The sequence below is a fragment of the Cricetulus griseus genome, chromosome 7 (genome assembly GCF_003668045.3).
Source record: "Cricetulus griseus strain 17A/GY chromosome 7, alternate assembly CriGri-PICRH-1.0, whole genome shotgun sequence".
Classification (NCBI taxonomy): domain Eukaryota; kingdom Metazoa; phylum Chordata; class Mammalia; order Rodentia; family Cricetidae; genus Cricetulus; species Cricetulus griseus.
Window position 1 is genome coordinate 61,680,593 of NC_048600.1, and position 27,390 is coordinate 61,707,982.

Below are 27,390 nucleotides of genomic sequence, written 5' to 3' on the forward strand. Positions count from 1 at the left end.
ATGTCCAAGGAGCTTCTCCTCCTTTGGCTGGTGATGGAGCTCTGGTGGCTTTATCTGAGTAAGTGTTCTGGAGGCTTCCATTTCAGGCCTGGGAAGGGTAGACTGTAGGGTAATGGGGTTCCACTAACGCCCACTTCCTTCTAGATTTGAGCATCATAGGATGTCTTCTTTGCCTTGTTACATGGGGATTTTTTTTCCCTAGGGACTAATTTGGGGGTCCCAGGGGAAGTTTCTCTTTGGCACATTGTTTGCAGGCCTTGACTCACAGAGATGAAAAGTCAGTTGGCATGGATACCATGAAGTGCCCAGCTAGCATTCTGCTTAGGACTGTAGCCTTCCTGGTCACTAAAGGTGACATTGTGAATATGTCTTGCATCATTCTACCTCTCCCTCTTTCTCTCATTTTTGAATAGAGGAGGTCAAGCCAGGTCTCCAGTAAACTCAAGCTTTTTTTCTGTTTGCCTGTAGCTTCCATGACATTTGAGGGGTTTCGGCTGAGTTCTTTTCTTTGAGGTTAGAGAACTTGTCGCCACACTAAGTGTTCATTCTACTGCCTCTATCCCTAGGTCCTCTGTACCACCCAGGAGGTAGGTGAGGACTGCTTCATCTCCTGTAACTTGTCACATGATGCCACGAGTACAGACATTCCAGAAGTAATTCATGGAATGAAAGCAGTCATTATTATTATTATTATTATTATTATTATTATTATTATTATTATTTTCCCTTTTTAATTTAAATGAGAAACAAGCTTAGTTTGCATGTCAATCTCAGTTCCCTCTCCCTCCCCTTCTCTCCTGCCCCCCACTAACCCCCTATTTCAACCACTTTCTGCTCCCCAGGGAGGGTTAGGCCTTCCATGGGGGAATCTTCAAAGTCTGTCATATCATTTGGAGCAGGGCCTAGAACCTCCACAGTGTGTCTAGGCTGAGAGAGTATCCCTCTATGTGGCGAGGGTTCCCAAAGTCCATTCGTATACTAGGGGTAAATACTGATCCACTACCAGTGGCCCCATAGATTGTTCAGACTTCCAAACTGACCTTCTCATTCAGGGGGTCTGGTTTCCCAGCTATCAGTCTGGGGTCCATGAGCAACCCCTTGTTCAGGTCAACTGTTTCTCTGGGTTTCTTCAGCCTGGTCTTGTACCCTTTGCTCATCACTCCTTTCTCTCTACAACTGGATTCCGGAGTTCAGCTTAGTAGCTGTGGGTATCTGCTTCTGCTTGCATCAGCTACTGGATGAAGGCTCTAGGATGGCATATAAGGTAGTCATCAATCTCATTATCCGAGAAGGGCATTTAGGGGAGCCTCTCTACTATTGCTTAGATTGTTAGTTGGGGTCATCTTTGTAGATCTCTGGACATTTCCCTAGTGCCAGATTTCTCTTTAAACCTATAATGGCTCCCTCTATTATGGAATCTCTTTTCTTGCTCTCCTCTATTCTTCCCCTGACTAGATCTTCCTGCTTCCTCATGTTCCCCTCTCCCTTCCACTTCTCCCCCCCTCTTTCTTCTAACTCCCTCTCCCCTGCCCCCCATGCTCCCAATTAGGAAGCAGTCTTTTTTTGTTTTTGCATCTTCTCTTTAAATTTTGCCTGAGCACTTTTTATTTCTTATGTACTTACATTTATTTGAGACAGTGTCTAACAATGTAACCCACATTGGACTTCAACTTGGGACTGTTCTGCCTTACCCTCCTGGATACTGGAATAACAGATACCTGGTCTAAGAAGCTTTTGTTACATAGTAAAACTACAGGAAAAAAAATTGCTGGGGTTTATGTCCTCATGATCTGTCTGTGGCTGGACAGTGACTGATGGGCTGTTCCAGCCTCGCTTGAAGGAGTCAGTGCCTTGTGAACTGATCTCTCTGTTTGCTTATTTCACTGTTGCTTAGTTTTGGCATAGAGTCTTCCTAGGTATCAGGGCCTCCCTTGATCTTGCAAGGCTCCTGTCTCTGCCTACTGAGTATAGGGATTACAGATGTGTATCACTATGTCTGGCTCATTTATTTATTTATTTATTTATTTATTTATTTACTTATTTACTTACTTACTTACTTACTTACTTATTGTCTGTACTTCAATGGTCAACTGTGAAGACAGTGACCACTCAAGAGTTTCCAAGGATCAAAAAGTAGATATGTCAGAAGAGGTGGTCTGTGACATCTTCACTCTGGCAAAACTGACATTTGGATTGGGGAAGGGCCTAAAGGTCACCAGCTGGAGAAGGAGCAGGCTGGCAGTGGCAGGGAGGTCACATTCACACACACCTGTAATCTGGGAGAATTGCACATGAGAAACTGATACGGTTGCTGTGATTTCTTTTCTCCCCAGTACTTCCATATCTGAAGGAAACTGTTATCATTCTGTTTCTGCATCTAATGTGTGTGGTTCCTCATTCTGAAACTGTTAGGGCTTCCATGAGGGTTAATTTCTCTATGTTTCTTGGCATATGAGCCTTGGGCATTCCTTTTGTGGCAAGCACTACCGCCTATGCTTTGCGATAATGAAGAGTGCGGCTTTCTTTCAAGAACCCCAAAGCACACAGTGGGGGAGAGTGACGCCACACCAAATTTCATGCTTCCTTTTTTATTGTAACTTTTATTAGGTGAGTAATATGGAAACTTTTGGGTGAAAAGATTAAAAACAGTACAAAGTTTAAATCCCTTTTGATCTCTGTGCCAAGCTTCAGCCATTTCCTTTCATCTGGCTACCGTAGGTACTGGGCACACATGCAGTGTGCTTACAGCACACAGGCAAAATACTCAAACACATTAAATGAAATCACATAAATCTTTTTAAAAAAGAGTAAATAGGTGAGACAAAATCTGTGACTGCCTGCATAAGACCGGTACCAGATCAAGCCAACAAAATCGTAGCATGACTGTTAAGCTGATCATTAAGTCCCACCCTTAGTAGAGAAACTGGTGGCAATTGATGACTGCCAGGAGAGGGATAGCCCATTGTTTTCAGGGCTGTGGCCCATAAGAGGATACCCATGCTCTCATAGATGACCCTACATGTATGCACATGCTGGCAGCACTAAGTGAACACACTCAGGTTTTTAAACAAGAGAGCACGTGATGTTGGAAGGGTGTGGGGGCAGTTGGGGAGAGATTGGAGGAGAAAGAATAGACAATAGATTTTATCAGAAATACATTATATGCATGAGTGAAATTATTAAACAATTTAAAAAAAGAATGAATACGTAGGGTCAGCAAGATGGCTCAGTGGGTAAAGGTGTATGTGCCAGAGCAGTGGTTCTCAACCTTCCTAAAGCTGAGACCCTTTACTACAGTTCCTCATGTGGCAGTGACTCCTGACCATAAAATTATTTTGTTGTTACTTCATTGTAATTTTGCTACTGTTATGAATTGTAATATAAATATATGATATGCAGGATATGTGATACGGGGCTCCCAAAGGGGTTGTGACCTTCAGGTCGAGAAGCACTGTTCTAAAGCCTAAAGACCTCTGTTCAATCCTCAGAACCAATGTGAATGTGGAAGGAAGGAACCAATTCACAAACACTGTCTGGCCAGCAAACACTCATTGTAGCATGTACACATCTCCCCCCCACACACACACACATACACACACTAATCAAATTTAAAAAACTGTAAAGAAGTGCATATCCACAAATGTTCCCTAACTTCGTATTATCTAGCAGCAAACAGATGATCCAGAGTGACAAGTCCCACTTCCATTTCTGAACATGGTGTAGGATAATAGAGTACACCTCAGCAGCTTTCTTTCCTGTCAGAATCCTGTCTGGGCAGGGTAACCCATTTGAGACAGTCAATCAGGCACTATCTGCTTAGTGAGATGCTGGGGCAGGCACAGTTTTGGGGTGGCTTTAGGTGAAATATGTGACCAAAATGATAGGGTCTGACTCTTCATTGGGGAGTTGTCTTACTCAATGACACTCGAGAGCAAGAGCAGAGCGTTCAGATCAGCAAACAGGTCTTGCTGTGGAGATGTGTTTAGAGATTCCAGACCAGCGGTCACTAATTTTGAGATGGAAGCTTGTGGATTTAGGTGCCCAGGGGAACAGGCAAGCACATTGACATTTGTGCTAAAGGAACGAAGGACTCTCCCTTGTGTGGCTGGAAGCCTCTGATGGTACACAAATGGTGAAGTGTATTCCAAAAATTTTCATCTGCATAGCTAACAGCTCTCTCACTTTTTCCCTTAGCACCAGCTGCCTCTGAGGATAAAGTAATAGGGTTTTTGGGCCAGTCGGTGACTTTGCCTTGTCATTACTCATCCTGGTCCCAGAGCCGCAACAGCATGTGCTGGGGCAAAGGTGCATGTCCCAATTCCAAGTGCAACCAGGAGCTTATCCACACAGATGGAAGGACAATCACCTCCAGGAAGTCGCTAAAATACACACTTTGGGGGAATATTCAGCAGGGCGAGGTGTCCTTGACCATCTCAAATGCCAATCAAGGTGACAGTGGTGTGTACTGCTGCCGTATAGAGGTGCCTGGCTGGTTCAATGATGTCAAGAAGACTGTGCGCCTGGAGCTGAGGAGAGGTGAGGAAACCATGGGGCTCAACCCTGAGAGGGAGTTCTGTGGTTTGTGGTATCAGATTCATTCATCGAATGCTGATGGGAAAGTAGGGCTTACTTGAGCAATGGGTGGGAAGGCTGGGTTTCAAGTGGTAAGCCTCAGAGTGTGAGCAGGGAAATCCACATACTAATCACAGCCAGGACAGCCACAGAAATGAACTAGGGGATCCAGCTGATAAATGGGAGAGTCGGATTGAAGATGGAAGGTACTATCTATCTGGGGGTCTTTTTGACACCTCACAGAAATTCAGTCCAATGATTTTGGGCTTCCCAATTTTTATGTGAATCATATTTTTTTCATATTGACTGATTTCCAAGTAATAAGAAAAAAATTACCGTGCGAACTGTATACTATCCATGGATCAGTTTTAGTCTACAAGCAAATGATTTGTGACTCCTGGCAAAGAGAGGATTGGCATGACATTGGGCACCACCCTTGGCTGTTCTCATGCCCTCTTTCTTCCCATTCCTATCAGATGCTTTGGGTAAAATTTGGGATGTGAAGGTACTCTTAAAGATTGGGGCTGTGTAGAACAGACCACATGGAGCTTATGGCTGACATATGTGAACAATAAACACCTTTAGGACATGGATCTTCTCAGATTGCTTTCATGTGCCCTAAATATGGAACTGGATGATTTTAATTAGTGATCTCCCATGCATAATTGTATATTTTTCTCTTACAGCAACTTTGTGATACCAAAGAGGAAAGAGAAGTTTATTGGCATTAGCTTAGTCCAACAGGAGTCACCTCTTTATTTACATGGTATCTTAACTAGTTACTAGTTTATAAATATTGTTGGCATCAGTACTCTGCAGGATCAATTGCAAGTTGAGTGGAACCCTTTTGCTTCATTAAAGCCTATAGGAATTTGGCATATTCTGGAGACGGTGAGAACCATACAGTAAACTTCAAATAATGAATCCCAAATCTATGTTAGTGAAGCAAGAGAGGTTGGCACAAATCAATCTTTAACATATAGCAAAGTCTACATTCTCACCCAAAGTCACATACATAAGACTGGCTTACTTTGTTTATAGTTGGGATAGAATCTCACTATGTACCCTAGGCTAGCCTTGAACTAGAGATCCTCCTGTCTTAGGCTTCTAAGGATTAGGATTGTGTGTGCGCTCTGTGACTCCTGGCTGTGGGCTCACTTTGATGAATTGATTTATTTGTACAATACCAGACACTGTGATAGGTTTTGGATTCATGGAAGAGAACAGGACAAATGCCTGGTTTCCTTGTGCTGATAGTTTGATGGGAAAAATAGACATTAAGCAATAATAAACAAATAAATGTGTAGTTATAAAAATACAATAGATGCCATTGTGATCAAGTATTAGGACATATGGTAGGGAAGACTTGTTACTGCATAAAAGAGCTTTTAGCTGAGATCTGAGAGCTGGGTGAGGTCTAGCCTACTGAAGGGGATCAGCAGTTGGAGTGAGGATGAGGTAGGGCAGGTGCAGACATTGCTGCGGCTAGAAGGTCATGGGCACAGTGAAAGAAATACAGAAAGGAAGGTTGACTGAGGAAAGTGAGAAGGTTCTCTTCCAGCAACATGTGATTGAAATGACAGAAGCTTGTTGCAGGGCAACAAGCAGGCCTAAGTGGGTTTTATTCTTTTGTTTTTGTTGTTGTTTTGTTTTGTTTTTTTTTAAACCTGATAGAGGAGAACTGCTGAGTTTTAAACAGGGCAATGGCATGTATAATATGTATGTATGTATGTATAAAATTTCTGTAGCCAGAGTGTGACAAATAGACCAGAAAGGACAGAAATATAGGCAAGAAACTTAGCTGTAGTGATTGGTCCAGGCCAATGGAGCAAGAGAGGCCAACAGAAGTGGAAAGATGTTAGATTGTGTTTGTGGTGTTTCCTATTCCCCAGATGTATCTTTTGTTGGTTACAGCCCCAACAACCACAAGACCAACCACAACCACTCGCCCAACCACCACCCCTTACGTGCCCACCACCACAGAGCTTCCAACAGCAGTCTTGACCACACCTGAGCCCATAACTGCAACACCACCTCAGACACTGGCCACCTCTGTCCTCACAACAGCAGCAACCACGTGCCCCTCAACAATGCCCAGCTCCTTCTTGCCAGAAACCACAAGTTTTCCAAACACTGAGATCTTCACCAAGGGGTCTGCCATCACTGCAGGTGAGAATTGTCCATTCTGTCTCCTCTGCTGGTCAGATGTAGTTTCCTTGGAACAGATTCTTCTACAGTGGGCAATCCAGTGCACTCGTGTGTGTGTGTATGTGTGTGTGTGTGTGTGTGTGTGTGAGAGAGAGAGAGAGAGAGAGAGAGAGAGAGAGAGAGAGAGAGAGAGAGAGAGAAAGAGAGAGAGAGAAGAGGATGGGGATTAACAAGATTGGGAAGGACATAAGAGAAAGTAATGGGTGAGTATAATCAAAATATATGCACATATCAAAATGTAATAAATCCATTATGTATAGTTAATATATGTCAATAAAGCCTTCTTAAAAGAATGTAAGATGTATTCCCTAACAGAAATCAGTTATATACTTGTTTCCTAACTTCTTTCTATTTTGTTCTGAATTTTTTTCCTTACCATGAATCTTGTAACTCTGAGTGACCTACTCCAATGCTTGTTAAGGCTCCCACCATGCTTCTGATTATGAAGTAAAAATATCAGAACATCATTGTGAGGTAGCTTGACTGCTTTTCCAGGCAATCCAGCTGCTTCAAAAAGGCCTGGATAATTCAGACAGCTTTCCAAAATTGAGTTGGTCAATTCTGTTACATTCTGAATAGTCACCAAAATCCTTGAGCTCTCAATTAATCAAATTTTGCCTGTTTTTTGTTCCTTTGTATTTTAAAACAAAATCATTATTCAACTTGTTTTTTGACACAAGGTCTCTCACTGAACCTGGGACTCACATTTTCAGCTGGAATACCTGGGAAGCATGTTACAGAGATCTGCCTGTTTTCTGCTCCCCCTGCTGGGGTTACAGGCACATACCAGTATGACCAACTTTTTACATGAATGCCAACAATGCAAACCCAGGTCCTCATGCTTGAGTGGCAAGCACTTTATATTGTCTGAGCCATCTCCCCAACTGAATAATCATCTTAAAACAAAAAGTATAATGTTTTTTTAATTCTAAAAATCACCTTCAATTATTGAGAAAAACTGGAAATGTGTCAATAATAACAAAGATGATAATAAAAATCGTACTGAATTCCATCACCCACCACACTGTTGATACTATTTAATTTTTTTAGCAGTTTAAGAACAATCTTTTTTTCCCTTCAGAATCAGAAACCGTTTCTTCATCCAGCGTGGCGACCACATCTGCAGGCGCAGCCTTGCTCATACCCACAGGTATGCAGAACATACTGCTTGGGTCTTCCCTTCCACCTCAGGCTGGGGAGATGCAAATGCTTAATAAAAGTGATCCAGCGATGGCCCCAGTCCTTTGTGCCGGGATGTCCACCTGAGGCATGATGACATCAGGGCAGTGTGTATGGTTGGTTCCTTCTCATAGCTTGGAGGGAGGAGGGTAGGCAATGTGGGAGGAGGGAGATAACACTCTTTAATTCATGGAATTTGGGGGCCTGCGTATGACACCTCTGTCTTATTTACTATTACACTTCTAACTGGAAATTTAGGAGGACTTTGTTCTCTGTTTTTCCAAGGGTCCGAAGCTTGGATTCTTCCATCAACTTCACAGCAGATGACACAGAATATGGGTGAGTGTGAGACTTCTCAGCATTGAGGTCACAGAGGTCTCTCTGCTTTTTGAGTGGTTTGCCTCTGACCCTGGGAACACTCTGGTGTCTGTCTGTGGCTCTTGGAATCAGCTATTTTGGTTCCACTGTGCCTGTCTCCCACATCCTCTAGTTAGACAGGAGGAAAGTGAAACATTCTTGCCTTCTGCTTTCTCAGGCCCCTCTCTTGTGGCCTTTCTTTTTCCTCCTCATCTTCTGACTCAAAGCCAGGGATAGTTGTAAACAAATCACCTCTCCATTTGTCAACCTGCCATTTATTTATGTTAAACCATATAGACATTATTCCAATGTGCTTTTGTGAAGGGGGACGTGAAACTATGGGAAACAAAAATTCTCTTACTCATTTTATCCTTAATCCCAGCCCCTTCTCCTGACAAAATCTATATTACTAGTTAGAACATTCTAGATAATTTTGTACTACTGCCTTATTTATATGTGTATTTTTTCCCATTGGGAATAACCTTATAAGATTTATCTCCAATATTGATGGCATAAACTTGTTTGTAACTGGTACAAAATCCATTATTTGAGCTCTCTTAATTGATTTTGTTATTTCTTTCTGTTTCCCACAAAACCCTGCTATGTGACCATCCAGTAAACAAACAAACAAACAAACAAAAAACTAACCTGGGACAAAAACTGTACATTCTTATACTCTATACATTCATTTTAAATTTTTTACTTGCTATTAATATGTGTGAGTAGTGACATTTGTGCCATGACATGCACACAAAGGTCAGAGGACATTGTTGTAGAGTCATTTCTCTTCTTCCACCTTTATCTGGGTCCTGGGCAGTTGCACTCATCAAGTTTGTGCTGTAAAGGCCTTTACCCACTAAGTCTTTTCACTGGCCCATGAGATACATTTTTAAAAAGATTTATATTGATTTACATGTATGTGTATGTGTTTGTGTGAGTAAATGCCACACATGTGTGGGTGCTCATAAAAGCATTGGATCTCTTAAAGCTGCAATTTCAGGTGGTTGTGAGCCACCAGTGTGGGACTGAGTTCAAGTCCTCTAGAAGACCAGCAAATGCTCTCAACTGCTAAGCCATTGTCCAGTCCTACAAGATATATTTGTTTGCTTGTTGGGTTTTTTGAGACAGGTTTCTCTGTGTACCCCTGGCTGTCCTAGAACTCTCTCTGTATACCAGGCTGGCCTTCAACTCACAGAGATCTACCTGCCTCTGTCTTCCAAGTACTGGGATCATGGTGCGGGCTACCATACCTGGCTCTACTAGATACATTTTTTTTTTTTTTTTACAAAGGGTCCTTATGAAGATTTTCTGTTGGACTGGGCAGGTTGTCCCTGCTCTTTGCTTGTTTCTATTCATTTCTATCATGAACACCCTCTCCTCAGCACCACACCTGTTCTGTCACCTGTAAAGCAGAATGTAGCTTTTTAGCCTCTTCCTGCCTCACACTCTGTAAACTTGGCTGCCATTGTTCCTTGCTATTTCTCATCTATTCTTTTTCCTTGTGTATGTCTTTAAAAAAAATCCACTAATGCCCCATGAAGCTTTTGCATCTGGTTTTATTTACTTCCTTTGTACATCAGACCACTTTCTTTCTTAGTCTGTGTAGAGACCTGCTGTGTCGTTAAGCTGCTGTGTGCTATTTCATTACCTGTTGACTGGTACTTCAGTTGCCTAGGTTTTAGTATTATACCCAGTGTAACTGTGCACTTCCTTCAGCCCGAGTACTTCCTTAAGTATTTATGCAAGCATTTCTTTAGGAGAGCTGGTAATGAAGTAGAGATGTTATGTTGAAAAATGTGAACTATTAAATTTAATAGCTATTACAAAATTGTCCTTGGAAAAGGCTGAGGCAATTTGTTTGTACTCCCACAGATTATCTGCTTCTCCATATCCTCCCTACACTTGAAATGACCATTTGTTCACTTTCTTCTTTCAGTCCCCCAAGAACATGTCATCTTGTTCCTCTCTTGTTCTCATGAACAGAGTCGGAGCATCTTTGTGTTTATTAGAAAAAACATCTATCCTCCAACTGTGTAGAGAAGGCAATGTGGCATCACTCTCAGAGGCTCAGAAGATGGGATCGGAGGAGGGGACAGACAGTCCTGAGTGGAGGGGAGAGGATGGGTCTTAATGTAGGGCTATAAATTGAGAGGAGATGCGAGGGGGATCTGATGTTGAGAAGCTCTGACTCGCACCAACTCATGGCAGAGGTGAATAGAAATCTGGACTAGGAGTTGACAACTTAGGGGAGGTTGGCTGTCAAGATCCCTCATTCTTTGTTCCCGGATTAGAGTAAAGGTGAGTGCTGTTTTCAAGTCAAAGAAAATGTAGGAAGGAGAAATGTGATGGAGAACAGGCGGAGTTGTTCACAAAACTATTACCTATCATTTCATCCAAATCTTAAAATAGTTTATATTGAATTACAAGAGATCAAGATGTCCTCTGATGCTTTCCCTGCAATACTGTCCCTGATAATTGTTATTTGACTCCTCCATGTCCAAATCTCAGCAGAAAGAATTCTTGCGGCCCTGTCTGTAGGCTAAACTGTGAAAGAGGACTATGTTGTAAGAGGGACTGTCTCTATGTCACATGTCATTATGGAAGAAATTCACTTAGCACATATTAAGTGCTGGGTCAACACTAAGGTATTTTCATGGATGACTTCATTTAGGATCTCTTTGGTAGAAATTCAGGGTCCTATTTTATCTGAATGTCCTGAGGCCACGGAGCTCTCAGAAGCCCTGTCCTGGAAGTCCATCTCTAATAGCTACCTCTTATCTGTTATTTATGTTATAGTTCATCATCAAGTGTTTGGGAGCTCTCCAAAAGTTCATGTGTCAGGGAGCTGTATCCCCAGCTACTGATGCTATTTTATTTACATGTGTCTGTGTCCATGTGTGTGTGTGTGGGGGGGGGGGTCTGTGTGTGGTGTGTGTGTGTGTGTGTGTGTGTGTGTGTGTGATGTATGTGGGTTCTCACAGAGGCCAGAAGAGGGCATCAGATCCCCTGGAGCCAGAGTTATAAGCAGTTGTAAGCCATCCCAGTTGGGTTCTGGGACCTGGGACTCAGGTCCTCTGGAAGAGCAGGAAGTACATTTAACAGAAAGGCTGTCTCCCAGTTCCTAGTGAGGCTAGTTTGGAAAGTTTTGGAATTTTTTTGTGTTTTTTTTATTAATTTATTTTTTTTTTACAGTCCAATCCCCCTCCCTCCTCTCCTCCCATTCTCCCCATCTCCCTACACCTGCCATCTGCTCCTCAGAGAGGGTAAGGCCTCCCCTAGAAAGTCTACTAGGTCTGTCTCATCATCTCATTGAGGCAGGACCAAGGCAACTCTCCACCCCCACATCCCTGTGTCTAGGCTGAGCAAGGAATATCTCCATATAGAATGGGCTTCAGTATTCAGTTTGTGCATTAGTGTTAGATCTGGGACCCACTTCCAGCAGCCTCATATATTGTTCCAGTCACCATTGTCACCTATATTAAGGAAGCCTAGGTTCTGGAAATTTTGAGAGATGAGAAGTAGCTGGAGGAAGTACATGGCAGGACCAGGTCTTTGGAGGTATCCCACCTCTCACCCCTTTGTCTCTCTGCTTACTATCTGCAAGAGATAAATAGCTTCATCTGCCACATTCAACTCTCCAAAACTCCTGCACTGCTTCAAATGGTTAGTAATTACAATTCAACTGAGAATACAACCAAACAACAATAAAAACTCTGAAGAAGGTTGCATGTAAGTTTCCTTTGCCTCTCAGATGTAGCCATTACAGGATTCTCCAACCCTTTATACCTCATAGCAGAAATGTGTGACATGGTCCCCAGTTATCCCTTTGTTTGTGGATTCCTTAAGCCCTTTCCCCAGTGCCCCTCACAGCCTTATGCATAGCCTCCAATAGGGATTGAAAGCGTTCTATGGAAGCCTAATGTCACATGGTTATATCACTATTTCATGGTGATTTTTTTTAATTTTTAATAATTTCAGATGAATTACTTTCCTTGTCCTTTTCTAAATCACAGTTTCCTCAAAATATAAAATGTAGATGATAGTGGTGCTTATATCAGGACTTTAAGAATGGAAATGCATAAGAAAGGCTAGTGTGTAATTATTGACTGGTAAATGATAGTCATCACGAAGGATCCCTTTTTCCTTAATACTTTACATCTCTGCCACAACCCTTCCTTTTAGGCTAGTGCAGAGGGAATGTAATAAGAGTCCATTTACATCAGCTCTTGCCTAACTTGATATTCTTGCTAAGAACATAGATTTTTTTAGATTTATGATATTTTTAAAACTGTTAATTACACTAGGGGAACAGCAGATGAGTGACAAAATTACAAACTCTGGAAGGTTTCAGGAGCTTTTCAAATCTTACAGTAGTAATTCTCCACCATCAGTGAGAGTGAGGTTTTGAAAGCTTTCCCAAACTCCTTTCTAGACAGCTTTGTAGACCTGCCAATCACTGGTTTCATTGCTGGGGGTGGGGTGGGGCATCTTTAGTCCCCTGTTGCCTCTTGGTTGCTTTGTTCTTTTTGTATTTCTCAGTCTGTGGAGATTCCACTTCACAGCTGAGGAGGGGGAATCAATTCATGGCTTTAAAAAGGAGCTGCAGTTCAGTCTTCTATTCAAGGGCCTCTAGATTTCTGCAATTTATTTTGTAAGGCAATTCTGCGTACATCTATCTTCTGGTTCAATGGTCTCTAATCTCCCAATGTTTGGTCTTCAATGGAAGAAGCCTTACCCAGGATGACACATTCTCACCTCCATGCTCTTGATAGGTGACATGTTCTAGGACTTGCCCAAGATCAGACTTTAACAGTGAGCTGGGACTTCTGGCCACATTTCAGGGGTTTTCATTTTTAACCGTAGGTCTAAGAACATGCAATGCATAGAGAAGTGCTATTTGTAGAACAGTGGAAAACTGATCCCAATGAGGGTTGGTCTTTAAAAAACAAACAAACAAACAAACAACAAAAGAAACTTTTTAATGTCTGTCTGTGTATACATGTGTGTGAGAATATGAGCATACAAGTATGTGTTCCTGGGGTGGGGGATGCCTGTGCATGAGAAAGTCAGATGACATCCACAGCTCAGATGTCATCTTCAGGTACACCATCCTCCTCCTTTTTGAGACAGGGTCTCTCACTGGCCTGGAGATCACCAAGTGGAGTAGACTGTTGGCTAATGAGCCTCAGGGATCCTACTGTCTCTGCCTCCCAGTGCTGGAACTGACTATAAGCACCCATCATACATTCCTTTTTACACAGGTGCTGGGGACTGAAGGTCCTTGCACTTGGAAGACAAGTGCTTTCCAGACTGGCCCCTATCCCCATCACTTAGGATTGACCTTTGCTCCAGGTCTGATTGCCATTTTTTTTCTCAACAGAGCTTTCTTGTGGGTAGGATATTGTATTCATTTCTAATGTTTAATTTTATTATTCTTTCAGCCACTAAAGGAATCTTCATATTACTGTCAGTGTACTATGTCATAAACATAGATGACAGCATCCTTCCACAATGTCAGAATTTATTGGATAACAGATTCACAAGATAAATTGGTTTTGTTAGCTATAATTTGCCAAATGCTCCCAAATTCCCATGATAGTTGACAGGCTGTAAGTCCTTTCATTTTAATCTTAAGTACTAATATTAACTTTCAGTTCACACATTATTTATCACGCAGCAAACATATCCACATATATGTACATATGTGTGTTACAGAATGGTTACAAAAGGGCTAGATAGCTGGGCGTTGGTGGCACACACCTTTAATCCCAGCATTCGGGAGGCAGAGGCAGAGGCAGGTGGATCTCTGTGAGTTCCAGGCCAGCCTGGTCTCTAGATCGAGTGCCTGGATAGGCTCCAAAGCTACACAGAGAAACCCTGTCTCGAAAAACCAAAAAAAAAAGGGGGGGGCTAGATAATGGGTTCATGGGCCATTACAACATAATATTAAATGTCCTGTTTATAGGGCCCAGGGACAGCATTGCACTTGTCACACCTGGTGTGCTCAGTAACTTCTCAAGCCTGTTTTCTTTTTCTGATTCCCCACCCCCCAGACAGGGTTTCTCTGTATTGCTTTGGAGGCTGTCTTGGAACTAGCTCTTGTAGACCAGGCTGGTCTCCAACTCACAGAGATCAGCCTGTCTCTGCCTCCTGAGTGTTGGGGTTAAAGTTGTGCGCCACCAACGCCTGGCTTCTGATATGGTTTTAATGGGCCTAATCTCCTTTGGTAAGTTTAGTGTGCTGAACCCTAACCTTTAGTTATTTGTCTGACTGGGCCTCATGAGTTGCCTTAGACATTTTGTGCTGTTTACATGCACAAGGTACAGAGTTAGCCTGCAAGATTGAGTCAAATGCTGCTTGTAAAGTGTAATAATCTCTCAGGGCATGGCACAGGATGAAAAATACTGTTTTACACAATACAAAATAAATCAGACCAGGGCCCAGCTTGATTTCAACGTACACCTATCACCAGGTGAAGTCAAAGCAGTGCATGCTCAGATAGATTGAGAAGTGCGGGGTCAGTGTAGTACAGCTGGCAACAGCAAACACTCTTCTGGTAATAGGGCATCTTTCTTTGCTCGTGATTTTTGTTTTCCTATTCTTGGCTCCAGAGGCCGAGTGTTGGCAAAGTATGGTAAAGGTGTTTGGGGGAAATGTTTCTTCTTTTTCCTTTTCTTACTGTAACTGTCTCAGCAATGCCAGCCAAGCTTCATTTTCCAAAGTGAGCTTGGTTTTCATTAGGTCAACAGATTCTCAGAGGAAGGTATGGCGTCTCAGAGGTAGAATTTCATATCTTCATCTTAAACTTCTACATTTGATTTAGACACATGAAAATCTGTAATATCACCTTTAGCTGCTACTCTGTAAATGACAAAGGGTATGTAAAAAGGAGTAAGTTGAAACTGAGGTTGTGACTCAACCAGTAGAATGTTTGACTAGCATGCACAAAGACCCTGGCTGAGTCTCCATCCCCAGATAAACTGGACGTTGGGACCTATTCTTACGATCTCAACACTCAGAAAGTGGGAACAGGAGGAAGTTCAGTTAATTCTCAGCTACATTGTGAGTTCAAGGCCAGCCTTAGAGATATGAGACCCCGTCTTAAAGCAAAATAAATCAAAACAACTAGTAAGTCATGGTCACTTTAGTTAAAGGTGTCCCATACTTTGGGATGTAGACAGGCTTATGTATCAATAGCCATCATCCATCTTGTCTGGTTTTGTTGCTGTTGCTTTTGTTTTCTGGAAAGAGTATGAAAATTCCCACCGAGGACTAAGAGCATTTTCTGCTCTTCCAGATGCCCCAGCACCTACACTGAGCAATTCACCATTGCCTGTTGGCCTTTCAGGGATGACTCAGGGTGGTCTGAGACAATGGAGGGCAGGAATCACACCTAGACTTAGTTATGCTTATTTCTTGTCTTAGATTAAAACCATCACTTTAGGACCCTGAAGATGAACTTGAAAGAGGAGGAGTCATTGGATTTTTCTCTCTCTCTTCTTAAATGTGGTCATATTTTCTGCTTCTTGTTATTAATTTAGCTCTTGAAATTGACTTCTGAGGGAGGGTGGATGAACTGATCCTGGCTTGGTGAGACACAGGTTTTGACCCATATGTTCAGTAACACTGACTCTGATCATGTGCTCTCTGGAACCCACTCAAGTTTTGGCAACTTTCTCTCTGTCCCCTTGGCTACATTTTCTTCTCTCCCAAATGTTATTTTCTTGACATGAGAGAGGAAGAAGAAGACTTATTTTTGCCTTTCTTCATGATTCTCTTCAACTTCATTCAACTCTTCATCTCACAATATCTGTAGGTGACCCAATAGGAACTTCATTTAGTCCCCACCTCTATCTCATATGCAATACAATAAAATGTTTAAGAGCCCAGGTCCAAAGAATCAAAGAGGCCTATGCTCCAAGCTCTGATAAATTTCTTAGTCTTCCCAAACTCATTTCTTCTCCATAATGGACAGAGTAATCAAATCTTCCCTGTGGACGTAGACAATGCCTTACAATGAAACAATGCATGAGAGCCCTGAGACCAGTTCTGGATATAATAAGTACTTGGTAAGTGTCTTATTAGCATCAACTTCCAAAATTACATCTTGGCCTTGAACTACTCTTAGAAGACAATATACAAGAAAAATTGGCATTCCAGCAAGCTTTTGCTCAATACTTAGCCTGTGAGTCATCACAGTAATTATTTTGATCAGGAAGAAGAGCCAGTGATTAAAGGCACACATTCCTGCCCCACAACTGACACCAAACTAAAAAGCTTGTGTACAACAAAGAAAACAAATGGTAGAAAATTTTGACCCACTATTATATGATGACAGATCAGCATCTAAAGTAAAAGGAATTTAAAAAAAAAAACTCAATAGCAAATATAGGGTGATCTGTGTATATACTTCTTAAAGAAGGGTCTATCCATTTCCACAAGTATGGGAAAATGTTCATTACTATTCAAGGAAACACAGATCCAGACCCAGTAAAATCTTACCTCACTTCAGCTGGGATCAACATACTGTTGGTGGGGCCAGTAACTATGTATCATGGAAAATGCTATAGAGATTTCTTAAAGGATAAAAATAGAATAGCATGTGATCCAGGGATCCACTTGGATATATACAGAAAGAAAACACAATCAGTGTTTCAAAGAGTTACTTATGTTCCCATAGCAGTCAAGAAACAGAGTCAGTCATGGGCAGAAAATTGAAAAAAGTAGTACTGTGATACTAAAGGAGGCCAGCATGCACTTTGGTATGCTAACAGGCACCACAGATAGTCATTTGTCCCTCCTGTGTTTTGGAATTTTGGGAAATGGAGTTTCTTTTGGATCTGACACCAGCTCCATCCCAAATGGATGACATGGCTGCATTCACAGGGAAGAAAGTAAGCACTGATCTATATCCTGTTGCTGTTTCCTGAATAGCACAGTGGCCTTTGCAATATGTCCCATGTGTCCTCTCACATTTTATGTAAGTGGGGTGGGACAGGGGTGCTGTTTGATATCATACCCCAGTGCTGGTGTTTGCAAAGTGTCTCTTACGTTAGACCATTCCAATTTGAAAAGATTAGCTCTGATAAAACTGACCCAGGCTGGCTTTCTGTGTGATGGCCTCAATTTCAAGCTGATCCATCATGGATGATTACAGTAAAATAGGATTTGGCAGAACAAACATAGGAGTTTTGAATTCTTACCTGCCGTTTCCAGCTGTGGGAGAGAATAACAGAAAACAAACAGCAACGATAGTCAGTAGTAGCAGTGAAAACACACTGACTTTCCTCCTTGCATTTTTATGCTCCCTGGAATTCAACAACCCAGTTTCCCCAAAAACCTAATAAGCTCTCTGACATCAATTACAAGTGCTACAAACCTTCTCCTTTGGTCTTAAGTGCTGGAAAGTTGGGGAAAGGGGGGTACAAGAGTAATCAATTTCAATAATTTTTTTTAGGCTGATATTTTCCATATCCAGGCCCCCCTCTCCATGTCTTCTGTGGACACACATGTGACTTATGGGTTTAAGTACTTGTGCACTCGTGCCTATGAAGTTCAAAGCAGGAGGATGACTGTTGTTCTGTTGCTCCCCACTTTGTTTCCTTGAGACAGGGTCCCTCACTGGACAGGAAGCCCATTGGCTCTGCCAGGCTGCCTGGTTGGCCAGCTAGCTGTCAGATCTGCCTGTCTCTATTCCTCCTCCAATCCTGGGAGTTACAGCAACTCTTGGAGATTTGAACTCGGGTCCTCATGCTTGCAGAGTAGATGTCCTTATCCACTCAGCCATCTCACTGCTCTCTGCTTGTTTTTTAAATATGTGTTATTTTTATTATAGGATCTTTACTGTGTTCTTCTTGTATGCTCTTCTCTGCTCTGGTTTCTGCACTGCTTTTACTTTTTAGACTGTTTGCTTTTTTTTTTTTTCCTCTTCCACCTCCCCAGCCCACCTCCTATTCCTGATATTTGTCAGGATTTCCCCCCTTTCTCATGGGATATGCATTCTGAAGATGAACTGCTTGCTGGATACTGATGATTCCCCAAGAGTGTAGTATCTCTGGCTGTACTCTTTTTCACAAAATTGATTCAGATTCAGATAGATCAACTGGTTAATGGCACGTACAAGGTGTGTGTGTCCCACTGGTACAGTAAATATAGTGCCTGTGACTGTGTCTCATAACCCGTTTCCCTCTAAAATCCACCTCTGTCCTTCCCTCTTCGGAGTCTTTGTCAATAGTTATCTAGTAGCCGTGTGTCTCCAGTGGGAATTTGGAGTTACTTAAGGCTCTTACTTCTCTGTAGCTCACATTTAATATCCATATTCGATTTTTCCTATCTTCCATCAAACAGTTTTGTAATCTGTCTCTTATCTTTTCTGTCTACCAGCACAGGACTTCAGACCCAGAATCAGAAAAGGTGCCCCTGGGCTGTTCCCTTGTCCTAATTAGGCCCCATCCAGCACAAACATCTCTGTGACTTTTAATGGCCTGAGAAGCCAGTGGAGTTAAAATAAAGCCCTCCACAACTAGGTCAGGCACACAAGGTAATCTCTGGCTACTCCACCCAGTCCCTCACAGTTGTCTGCATGTCAACATGGGCACCATGCTGTTTTGTGTCTCCATGGCTTGGCTGATTGTGTTCCATCTGTCTGAGACACCCCATTGCCATTCCTTGCCCAATTAGTTCTTGCACAGCCATACTTCCTCTGAGCTGTCAATTTGACAAACAGTTATTGAATACCAGGTATATGCTAGGTCATGTTGAACATGCAGAAAGGGACTCTGTAGGGTGTGTTCTCATCGATGAACCTTGACCTTTGAGCTGAGTGTCTTGCCTAGGCCTGCCTTCCCCAGAAGTCTGTACACATCCATCATTGCCATCGGTCTTTTAGGCTAACACAATCTTCTGGCTTCTGGCCTCTGGTCTCTGGCACACATTATCAGTGTCCTAAGGAGCATAAAGTCTATGGTGCAGTCATCTTGGCATTTTAAGCAGTTGGTGCTTAGGGCTTGAGAATTCCTGGAAGAAAGTTCCCTTAGACCTCAGCTATTGGTTATGAATTTTTTTGTTTCAGCTTCAATGTCTCCTTTCACAGAAGCTTTTCTGACCCTTCAGAACAGTCTACATCTTCATGATTCACCCTGAGATATCCTTCATTCATTCTTCATGTAGTTTTATGTGGTTGTTTTTAATCAACCTTCCACATTAATGATGAGGTGCCTTAAAGAGAGCTTGACACTTGTGTGACCATCACAGAGTGGACTTCCAGATTCCTAAACAGTGTAGCTTACTGCATGCATGCCTCAGTTATATGATATGTGCACACACCATGTGCCCATGTAAATGGTACATAAATGATATTTATGTACCTATGGTATGGATATGCATGTGTACGCATGCACATGCTCACGCATGCGAAAATACACACACACACACACACACACACACACACACACACACACACACACCACAGTATAGTCTATGAGAAAGAAAACAGGATATCAAATCAAACACACGATGGTAAGCACAAGATGTATGAGGCTGCTGTTAGAGAAACAGAATGTGTTGTATTAAAGTAAATATATTTTTCTTTTTCTCTCTTTTTTTGTTTTTTGTTTTTTTGTTTTTGTTTTTGTTTTTCGAGACAGGGTTTCTCTGTATTGTTTTGGAGCCTGTCCTGGAACTTGGTTGGTTGACCAGGCTGGCCTCGAACTCACAGAGATCAGCCCACCTCTGCCTCCTGAGTGCTGGGATTAAAGGCATGTGCCACCAACGCCCTCATAAATATATTTTTCTAAGTAGGAAGCCTATACTCTAATGAGAAAAGGTATAGGACAGTGAGTAGCCCATGGCAGCCATCAGCTATCAAGTACAGAATTGCCTTTGCTGTAAACTCTTATGTGTTGCAGTACATTTACAGCAAGCAGGTTAGCATGTGTGCATGTCTACACACACCTCCCATCCTCCCAATTGTACACACACTAAATAAAGTATAACTTTTAAGATGTTTTAAAGGTTGGAGAGATGACTCAGTGGCTAAAACCTCTTGCTGCTCTTGCAGAGAACCCACGTTTAGTTCTCGGAACCCATACCTGACAGCTCAAAATGGCCTGGAACTCCAATTCTAGGGGATATGATGCCTTATTCTGGCTTCCATGAGTTCCAGACACAGATATTATACACACACATACATGAAGGTATTCATACATACATACATGCAGGCATTCACACATAAGATAAAAATAAAACTCTTTTTAAAAAGTTGTAATAATTACAAAAAAAAGAAAAGAAAACTGAAGCCAACTGCTTATTCTCTGGGTCACCTTTGAGCCATCTGCCAAGTGCAGATGTTCTGTTCCTCTGGGGTCATGCTAGAGAACAGTGGGTATTGGAGGAGAGCCATGTCAAAGCAAATCTGCATAGATCATTTATACAAACAGAAAGATGGTGTTGCAGAATTAAATATAACATCTGACTTAGCAGGTGGTTTTGGAGACCTATTTCAGTACGTACTTTTAATTCTCCCACAGCAAGTCTAACTATCTTCCACTCTTTGCCTCCCCAGAATTAAAGACGAGCAAGCCTTCGGCGAGAAGGGTCAAATCAAGTCAGGTAAAAGATCTATGAAGTACTGGAAGCATTTGACTTTGATTTTAGAAATTGCCAATAGAAGTTTTCACAGATGGACTTGGGGAAATAGAATATTGCTAAATGGCAAATGCATAGTAACTATTATGAAGTGGTCAAAGATTTGTGAACTTGTACTCTTGGCAGAAGTACTATTGATTGTTACTTCAACATGCACAGACACTCTGAAAGCAAAAAGAAAAATATTTACGAAAACATGCAAAAATCATTACATGTCCCTTGTTTGAAGCTCAGTGCTATTGATGCAACTACGGCACTAGCATCTGCCTCCACTGTTGCTCTTGTTTTTTTGAGGTTTCCTTTTATTTTTGTTTATTGCAAAAATGGTTAAAGTAGCTTCAAGTAAAAAACATTAGGCATCACAGATGTCTGCGAAGGCAGTCCTTCCTTGGAGACAGTCGTGTCTTTGCTTCTGTTTCTGGCTGATTCTTGTCTTCTGTGTGCTGGAGAATGTGACAGGAAGGAAGGAAGGAAGGAGTTGAGCTGGCCCAAGGGAAGTGGGAGTGTCCTCATAAGATGACTGAATGCCTGGCTCAGAGCAACAGCCCTTTAAATTCCTAAAAGTTTACACTGAGATAGTTTTAAAAATACGTATTAATTTTAAAACCAAAGATAGCAAAGTCACTACATAGCCACACACGTAGTATATGTTTTTATAAAAGCTGACAACATCTTTCCAAGTGAAAACGAAATCAATGGGGAAGATGGTAGTCACATTTTGGCAAATCTAATTTGTGGGGCTTATTGGTGTTTACTCACTCTTGTGTTTGATGTGAATTGTCAAGTTGACAGAATGCAGAATCACCTGTGAGACAGGTCTCTAGGTGTACCTGTCAGGGATTATGTTCCTTATATCAACTGAGGTGGGGAGACGCACCCACTGTGAGTGGCGTCATCCCTATTACAGTCCTGGGCTGTGTAAGTGGAGAAAAGGAGCAGAGAGGCAATGTTTTCTGCTCCCAGGGTGTGGATATGATGCAACCAGCTGCTTCAAGCTTTGGCCACCTTAATTTCCCTGAAACTGAGAGCCAGAAGAAACCCTTTCTCCCTTAAGCTGCTTCTTAAAGATCATTTATTACAGGACCAGGAAAAGAAATGAAGACAGTTAGCTTTGTTGCTGTTGTTGCCCTGCCAGCATGCCAAAAAGAAACAACTTAGAGGATGAAAACGCCTTCCTGCTCAGGGTTGAGATGTTTCCTTTCATAATGGCATAGAGAACATCGTGGAGCTGAACAGCTCATATCATGGCAGCCAAGAGGCAGAGAGAGAGAGAGAGAGAGAGATAGAGAGAGAGAGAGAGAGAGAGAGAGAGAGAGAGAGAGAGAGAGAGAGAGAGAGAGGAGGGGGAATGGAGAGGGAAAAAGAGAGGGGGAAGAAGAGAGATTGTCTGTCTTCTTGGTTTCTTTCCCTCTTCCTCATCTAGCTCCCCAGTCAGGGCAGGTTTTCCCAGTTTAGTTAATCCTGTTTGGAAACATTCTCAGGGACACACCCAGAGGTGTGCTTCTCAAATCTCCTAGGTGCCCTTCACTACGATGAAGTTCCTAAGATTAACTATCACAAGGAGACAGAGATGGCTCTCGTGCCTGCTCTCATGATCTGTGTGATGAGCAATGAGTGAGGCTGCCTGGTGGCATCATGTATGTCTCCCTTGGGAAATGGCACTGCAAGTGCTCATGAAAGAACAAGGATGGAAGGGGCCAATCAAGTCTCCTGGAAACATTTTGATGTGCTAGTCTCCCAGGCCAAACCTTCAGAACCACCCTGATAGAAAATTTGAAACTGAGCTTCCTCTTCCCTTTTATTTTGTTGTCTAGAAGCTTGAGTCAGCCACGAAAAGAAGTACACAGGGAGAGCCAAAAGGCTTTAAGCTGTGCCCAGCAAAGAGATTTGACAGTGGAAAACACAGCTCACAACTAGTTATTATTATTTTTTTTAATCTCCTAATGTTTGAGTGCAATAACCCAAGATGCCTGACGTCTAAGATGTAGACTAATATGGGGGTAAAAATGCTTTGGGTTTTTAATGGGAAAGTTGCACCTATTTAGAACTTTGAGTTTGTTTTGACTTGGAGACACATCAGGCAGAATATCATGAGCAGTAATGAAATCTTTGGTGACTGGAAGGCATCCTTGGGGTGAGAGGTGTCCCATGGTACCCTCCAGAGATGATGGCATTCAGCAGTGAGGGATCAATCACCTTGCTTGTATCTTGACAGACCAACAGACAGACCAACATCTTGATCATTGCTTGCTGCGTGGGGTTTGTGCTGATGGTGTCACTGTTTCTGGTATTTCTTCTTCGAGGTAAGGTGGGCAGGGCCAGATGTGATAGACCTGCAGGGAGGGATATTTTCGGGTAGAATGCAGAGCTGCGGTGGCTCAGGGGTGTCAAGGGAGGAGGGATATTTCCGTTTCCTCCTCTTTCCTTTTATGCTCACAAAGGATCAGTTTCTCACTGTCCTCACCCCAGCCATGGGGGTGACAGGTAAACTTATCACCATCGAATGGCTTTGTGTATTGTCCTCATGGTAAAGCTGACACTTTTGATAATGAAAAAATGAGACCAAGAGCACTTCATTAATAGGACAGATACCATACACAAGTTGTGCCTAATTTGTTCTGTCTTTGTTATCGACTTGTGTTGAAAGGACTGTTGTACTGTTGTTACATCTCTCTCTCTCTCTCTCTCTCCACTCTCTCTCAGTTCTTTTGAGACAAGGTTTCTCTTTATAGACCAGGCTGGCCTCCAACTCAGAAATCCTCCTGCCTCTGTCTCCTGAGTACTGGAATAAAGGGATGTGTTTTCACTGCCCAGCTATTCTTTCTGTGAAATCAATTATTTATTTTTATATGTGGAGGTGTTTTACTTGCATATATATCTGCATACCATATTGTGCCTGGTACCCATGGAAACAGGAAGAGGGCAGCAGATCCCATGAAACAGGAGTTACAAACAATTGTGTACTGCCATGTCTGTGCTGGGAATTGAACCTGGATCCTCTGGAAGAATATTCTGTGCTCCTAACCACTGACCCATCTTTCTAGCCCTGATACTCCTTTCTTACAGTTGGAGACACCCCTGGATCCCTGTCTTATATTTTCAAGGAGTGTCACAGGAGTAGCCTTTAAAGCAGGCTTGCTTAGGGACCACAGATAGCCTTTGGGAGAGAAAAGCCTTGGAAATGGTTTGCAAATACATTCATGTGTTCAAGCCTACATTTTTTTTTTTCAGGGAACAGGACCCAACGTTTTCATAAAATTCTGAAGTTGACCTATGATTTATACCTTCCCTACCTCAAAAGGAAAAACTATAAATCCTGCAAAAGGAAGCTATGAAATAAGCATTATGGTTTTCATATAAAGTACAGACACACAGCACCCAATACTGATATAAAACAGAGTAAAATTAATGCTTCATTGCTGCCAGCTATAGATGAGATTATTCACCATTGAATCTGTCCTCAGAGAGTGCTGTAAAAACTATCTAGAACTTCTTAGATGCTTGCTGTTAGCACTTACATGAAGCCATAGCTGCTGTTTTGGATGATTCTTGCTATATCTCATAAAAGTGCATTTAAACAGAAATGAGGTGCTGGGGATATAGGTTAATCAGTAAAGTTCTTGCCACTCAAGCATGAGGACCCAAGTTTGATTCTCAGAATCCATGCAAAAAGGCCAAGAATTATAGCTTTTGCTTGTAATCACAGTGCTGGGGAGGCTGGCATAGCTGGATCTCTGAGGCTCTCTAGCCAGCCAGCCTAGATCACCAGCAAAGTCTGGGCCAGGAACAGACTCTTTCTCAAAGACAAGGTGGGCAATGTCTGAGGAACAAAAAAATTGAGGTATATGGCTTCCACATGCATGTACGTAGATGTGTACAGATGTCCACATACAAATATAAGCCTGCACATGTATGAATATTCACAGACATGCACACACACACACACACCAAATCAGATGAGTCCTTATAATGTGGGGTACTAAATAACTCAAAAATGCAATAGCTTATACCCTTAGAGAAGGGCATTGCTCAGCCCTCATCAGAGAAGCTTCTTCATGCAGTAGATGGCAAATAACAAAGAGATCAACTGGACAATGTGCAGAAGTGACAGACTTTGGAGTACTCAGTCCAAAGAGAGATGGCTATCAAACCCCTCCTCTCAGGGCTCAGGGCTCCATTTGGAAGAGGAGGCAGGAAGATTACAAGAGCCAGAGGTGGTGGATGACTCCATGGAAACAGAGTCTTCCAGACTCAACAGAACTTATGCACATACAAAGTTACAGGGACTGTGACAGTGTGCACAGAGCCTATGACAACATCCCAACACTGAGAAGGCAAGTAGAACGAAGCTCCATTCTTAACCCAGAAGCTTTTGCAATTGATACCTGCTGGGAAAATCCATTTTCTCCAATGGAGTGTCACTGGATATATCAACCACACTCTAAGACAGGCCCCATGCCCAGGAATAGCTGCCCAACACAAATGAATTCCATGCTTGCCTTCCTTCCTTCCTTCCTTCCTTCCTTCCTTCCTTCCTTCCTTCCTTCCTTCCTTTCTTCCTTTCTCTCTCTCTCTCTCTCTCTCTCTTCTCTCTCTCTCTCTCTCCCTCTCTCTCTCTCTCTCTCTCTCTCTCTCTCTCTCTCTTCTCTTCTTTCTTTTGTGTGTGCACTTTCTGTTTTATATTTCTTGTCTTATTGCATATTGGTTTTCTTTCTTTTAGTATGTTTGTTTTGATTTTCAGTTTTGTTATTGTGTTCAAGGTTTATTTTTAATGTTTTGAGAGAGAGGGGAGAGAGGGAGGAAGAGAAGGAGGGAGGAAGGAAAGGGGGAGGGAGAGAGACAGAGACAGAGCAGGGGGGAGTATGAATATGAAGTTGGATGGGTGGGGAGGTGAGGAGGATCTGGGAGGAGCTGGGGAAGGAAAAGAAAAATGATCAAAATATGTTTTATGAAAAAAAAAATTTAAATGCAAATTTACTTAAAATGTAACAACACCATAGCAACAGTGTAGGAGCAGTTTTGAGATGAACAGTTAGACTGAAGGCCAGAAGCAGCAAACATCAAGCTGGGGAAGGAGAGGCATCCCTGCCAATGCTGGTCTATTTGGAAGGGGGTGAGCTTCTTCCAGCAGTTCACAAAGCAGCTCTGCTCACATCCTGGCCTTGTCTTTTCAGGGAGAGTCACAGAAGCCAATTGTTTGCAGAGACACAAGAGGTAATTCATCTTGCGTGGCCGATTGTTGCGATGATTATACAGGCTGTTACACATGATTAGATACTACTCAGTGGTTTAATGACTTGTGCTTATGTTCTGATTAAACACAGGGCTGGAGAGACATTGCATTAGAGGCAGAAAAGGCTGTGGAGTTTTAACTCACATTAACATCTGTCTCAGTTAACATTACAGGTGTGTCCAAATAGGACTAAGGAAATCAGGGAGCGTTAAGGGAAGTATAGTGTGTGAAAGATGAGGCATGCTATGGTATTCTCTGCTTGAAGTTATTTCAGCACTGAGTAATTCATTTTAAAAGCACATTGTATGTACGGAGTCACTGAGAAGAGGGTTAGCAATATGGAAATCAGGTAACATGTTTGCAACATTATTCCTGGGATTTGGTTCCTTTGCCCCGTAGACCAGCATGTGTCAGTACTTGCTTTATTTTTGAAGAGTATGTGAAGAGTCTCTGGGATCAGATTCTGGATATCTGTTCTATTTATAGCTTTTAGGGTGAAATAAATGAAATAATTTGTTGTAAATCATTTTAATCATTAATTGCATCAGCACCACAACATTTATTAACAATGACACCTTATTAGATGGGGGATCTGAGGCCCTGCAAGGTGACTTTCTGAGTTCAAAGCTGAGCATCCCTTGGGATATCAATGCATTTAGGTCATGATTTTATACTTTTGAAAGCAAGTTGTATACTCTTTATTGTAACAGGTTGGCAAAAGTCCTCTGTGCTCCACAGCCTCAGTTTTCCCACCTGTAAAATAGGAGGCTTGGGCAGGATGGAGTCTGCTGTCCTCAGCCTGGATTTAGGGTGCTACAGCTAAACAGGTCCTTTGAGCTTGCTTCTTCTTTCTTTCTTTCTTTCTTTCTTTCTTTCTTTCTTTCTTTCTTTCTTTCTTTTTTGTTTTGGTTTGGTTTGGTTTGGTTTTTCGAGACAAGGTTTCTCTGTGGCTTTGGAGGCTGTCCTGGAACTAGCTACTGTAGACCAGGCTGGTCTCGAACTCATAGAGATCCGCCTGCCTCTGCCTCCCGAGTGCTGGGATTAAAGGCATGTGCCACCACCACTCGGCCGCTTCTTCTGGTTCCTAATCATCCTTTTCCTCTCTTTACAGGCCAGATAACATTGAAGATTGTAAAAGTGTCCTCAATGACATGTCACATGGAAGGGATGATGAAGATGGAATCTTTACTCTCTAA

General features: G+C 42.3%; 1 protein-coding gene across 1 annotated transcript; it reads left to right on the plus strand.

Annotated features, from left to right (window-relative positions):
* On the plus strand, nt 1-27,390 carry LOC100763899 (T-cell immunoglobulin and mucin domain-containing protein 4). The gene is made up of 9 exons (XM_035448104.1): nt 1-58; nt 4,195-4,536; nt 6,487-6,724; nt 7,862-7,930; nt 8,245-8,298; nt 20,844-20,925; nt 23,177-23,264; nt 26,136-26,175; nt 27,306-27,390. The coding sequence occupies exons 1-9, from the start codon at nt 1-3 to the stop codon at nt 27,388-27,390; spliced, it is 1,056 nt and encodes a 351-aa protein (XP_035303995.1).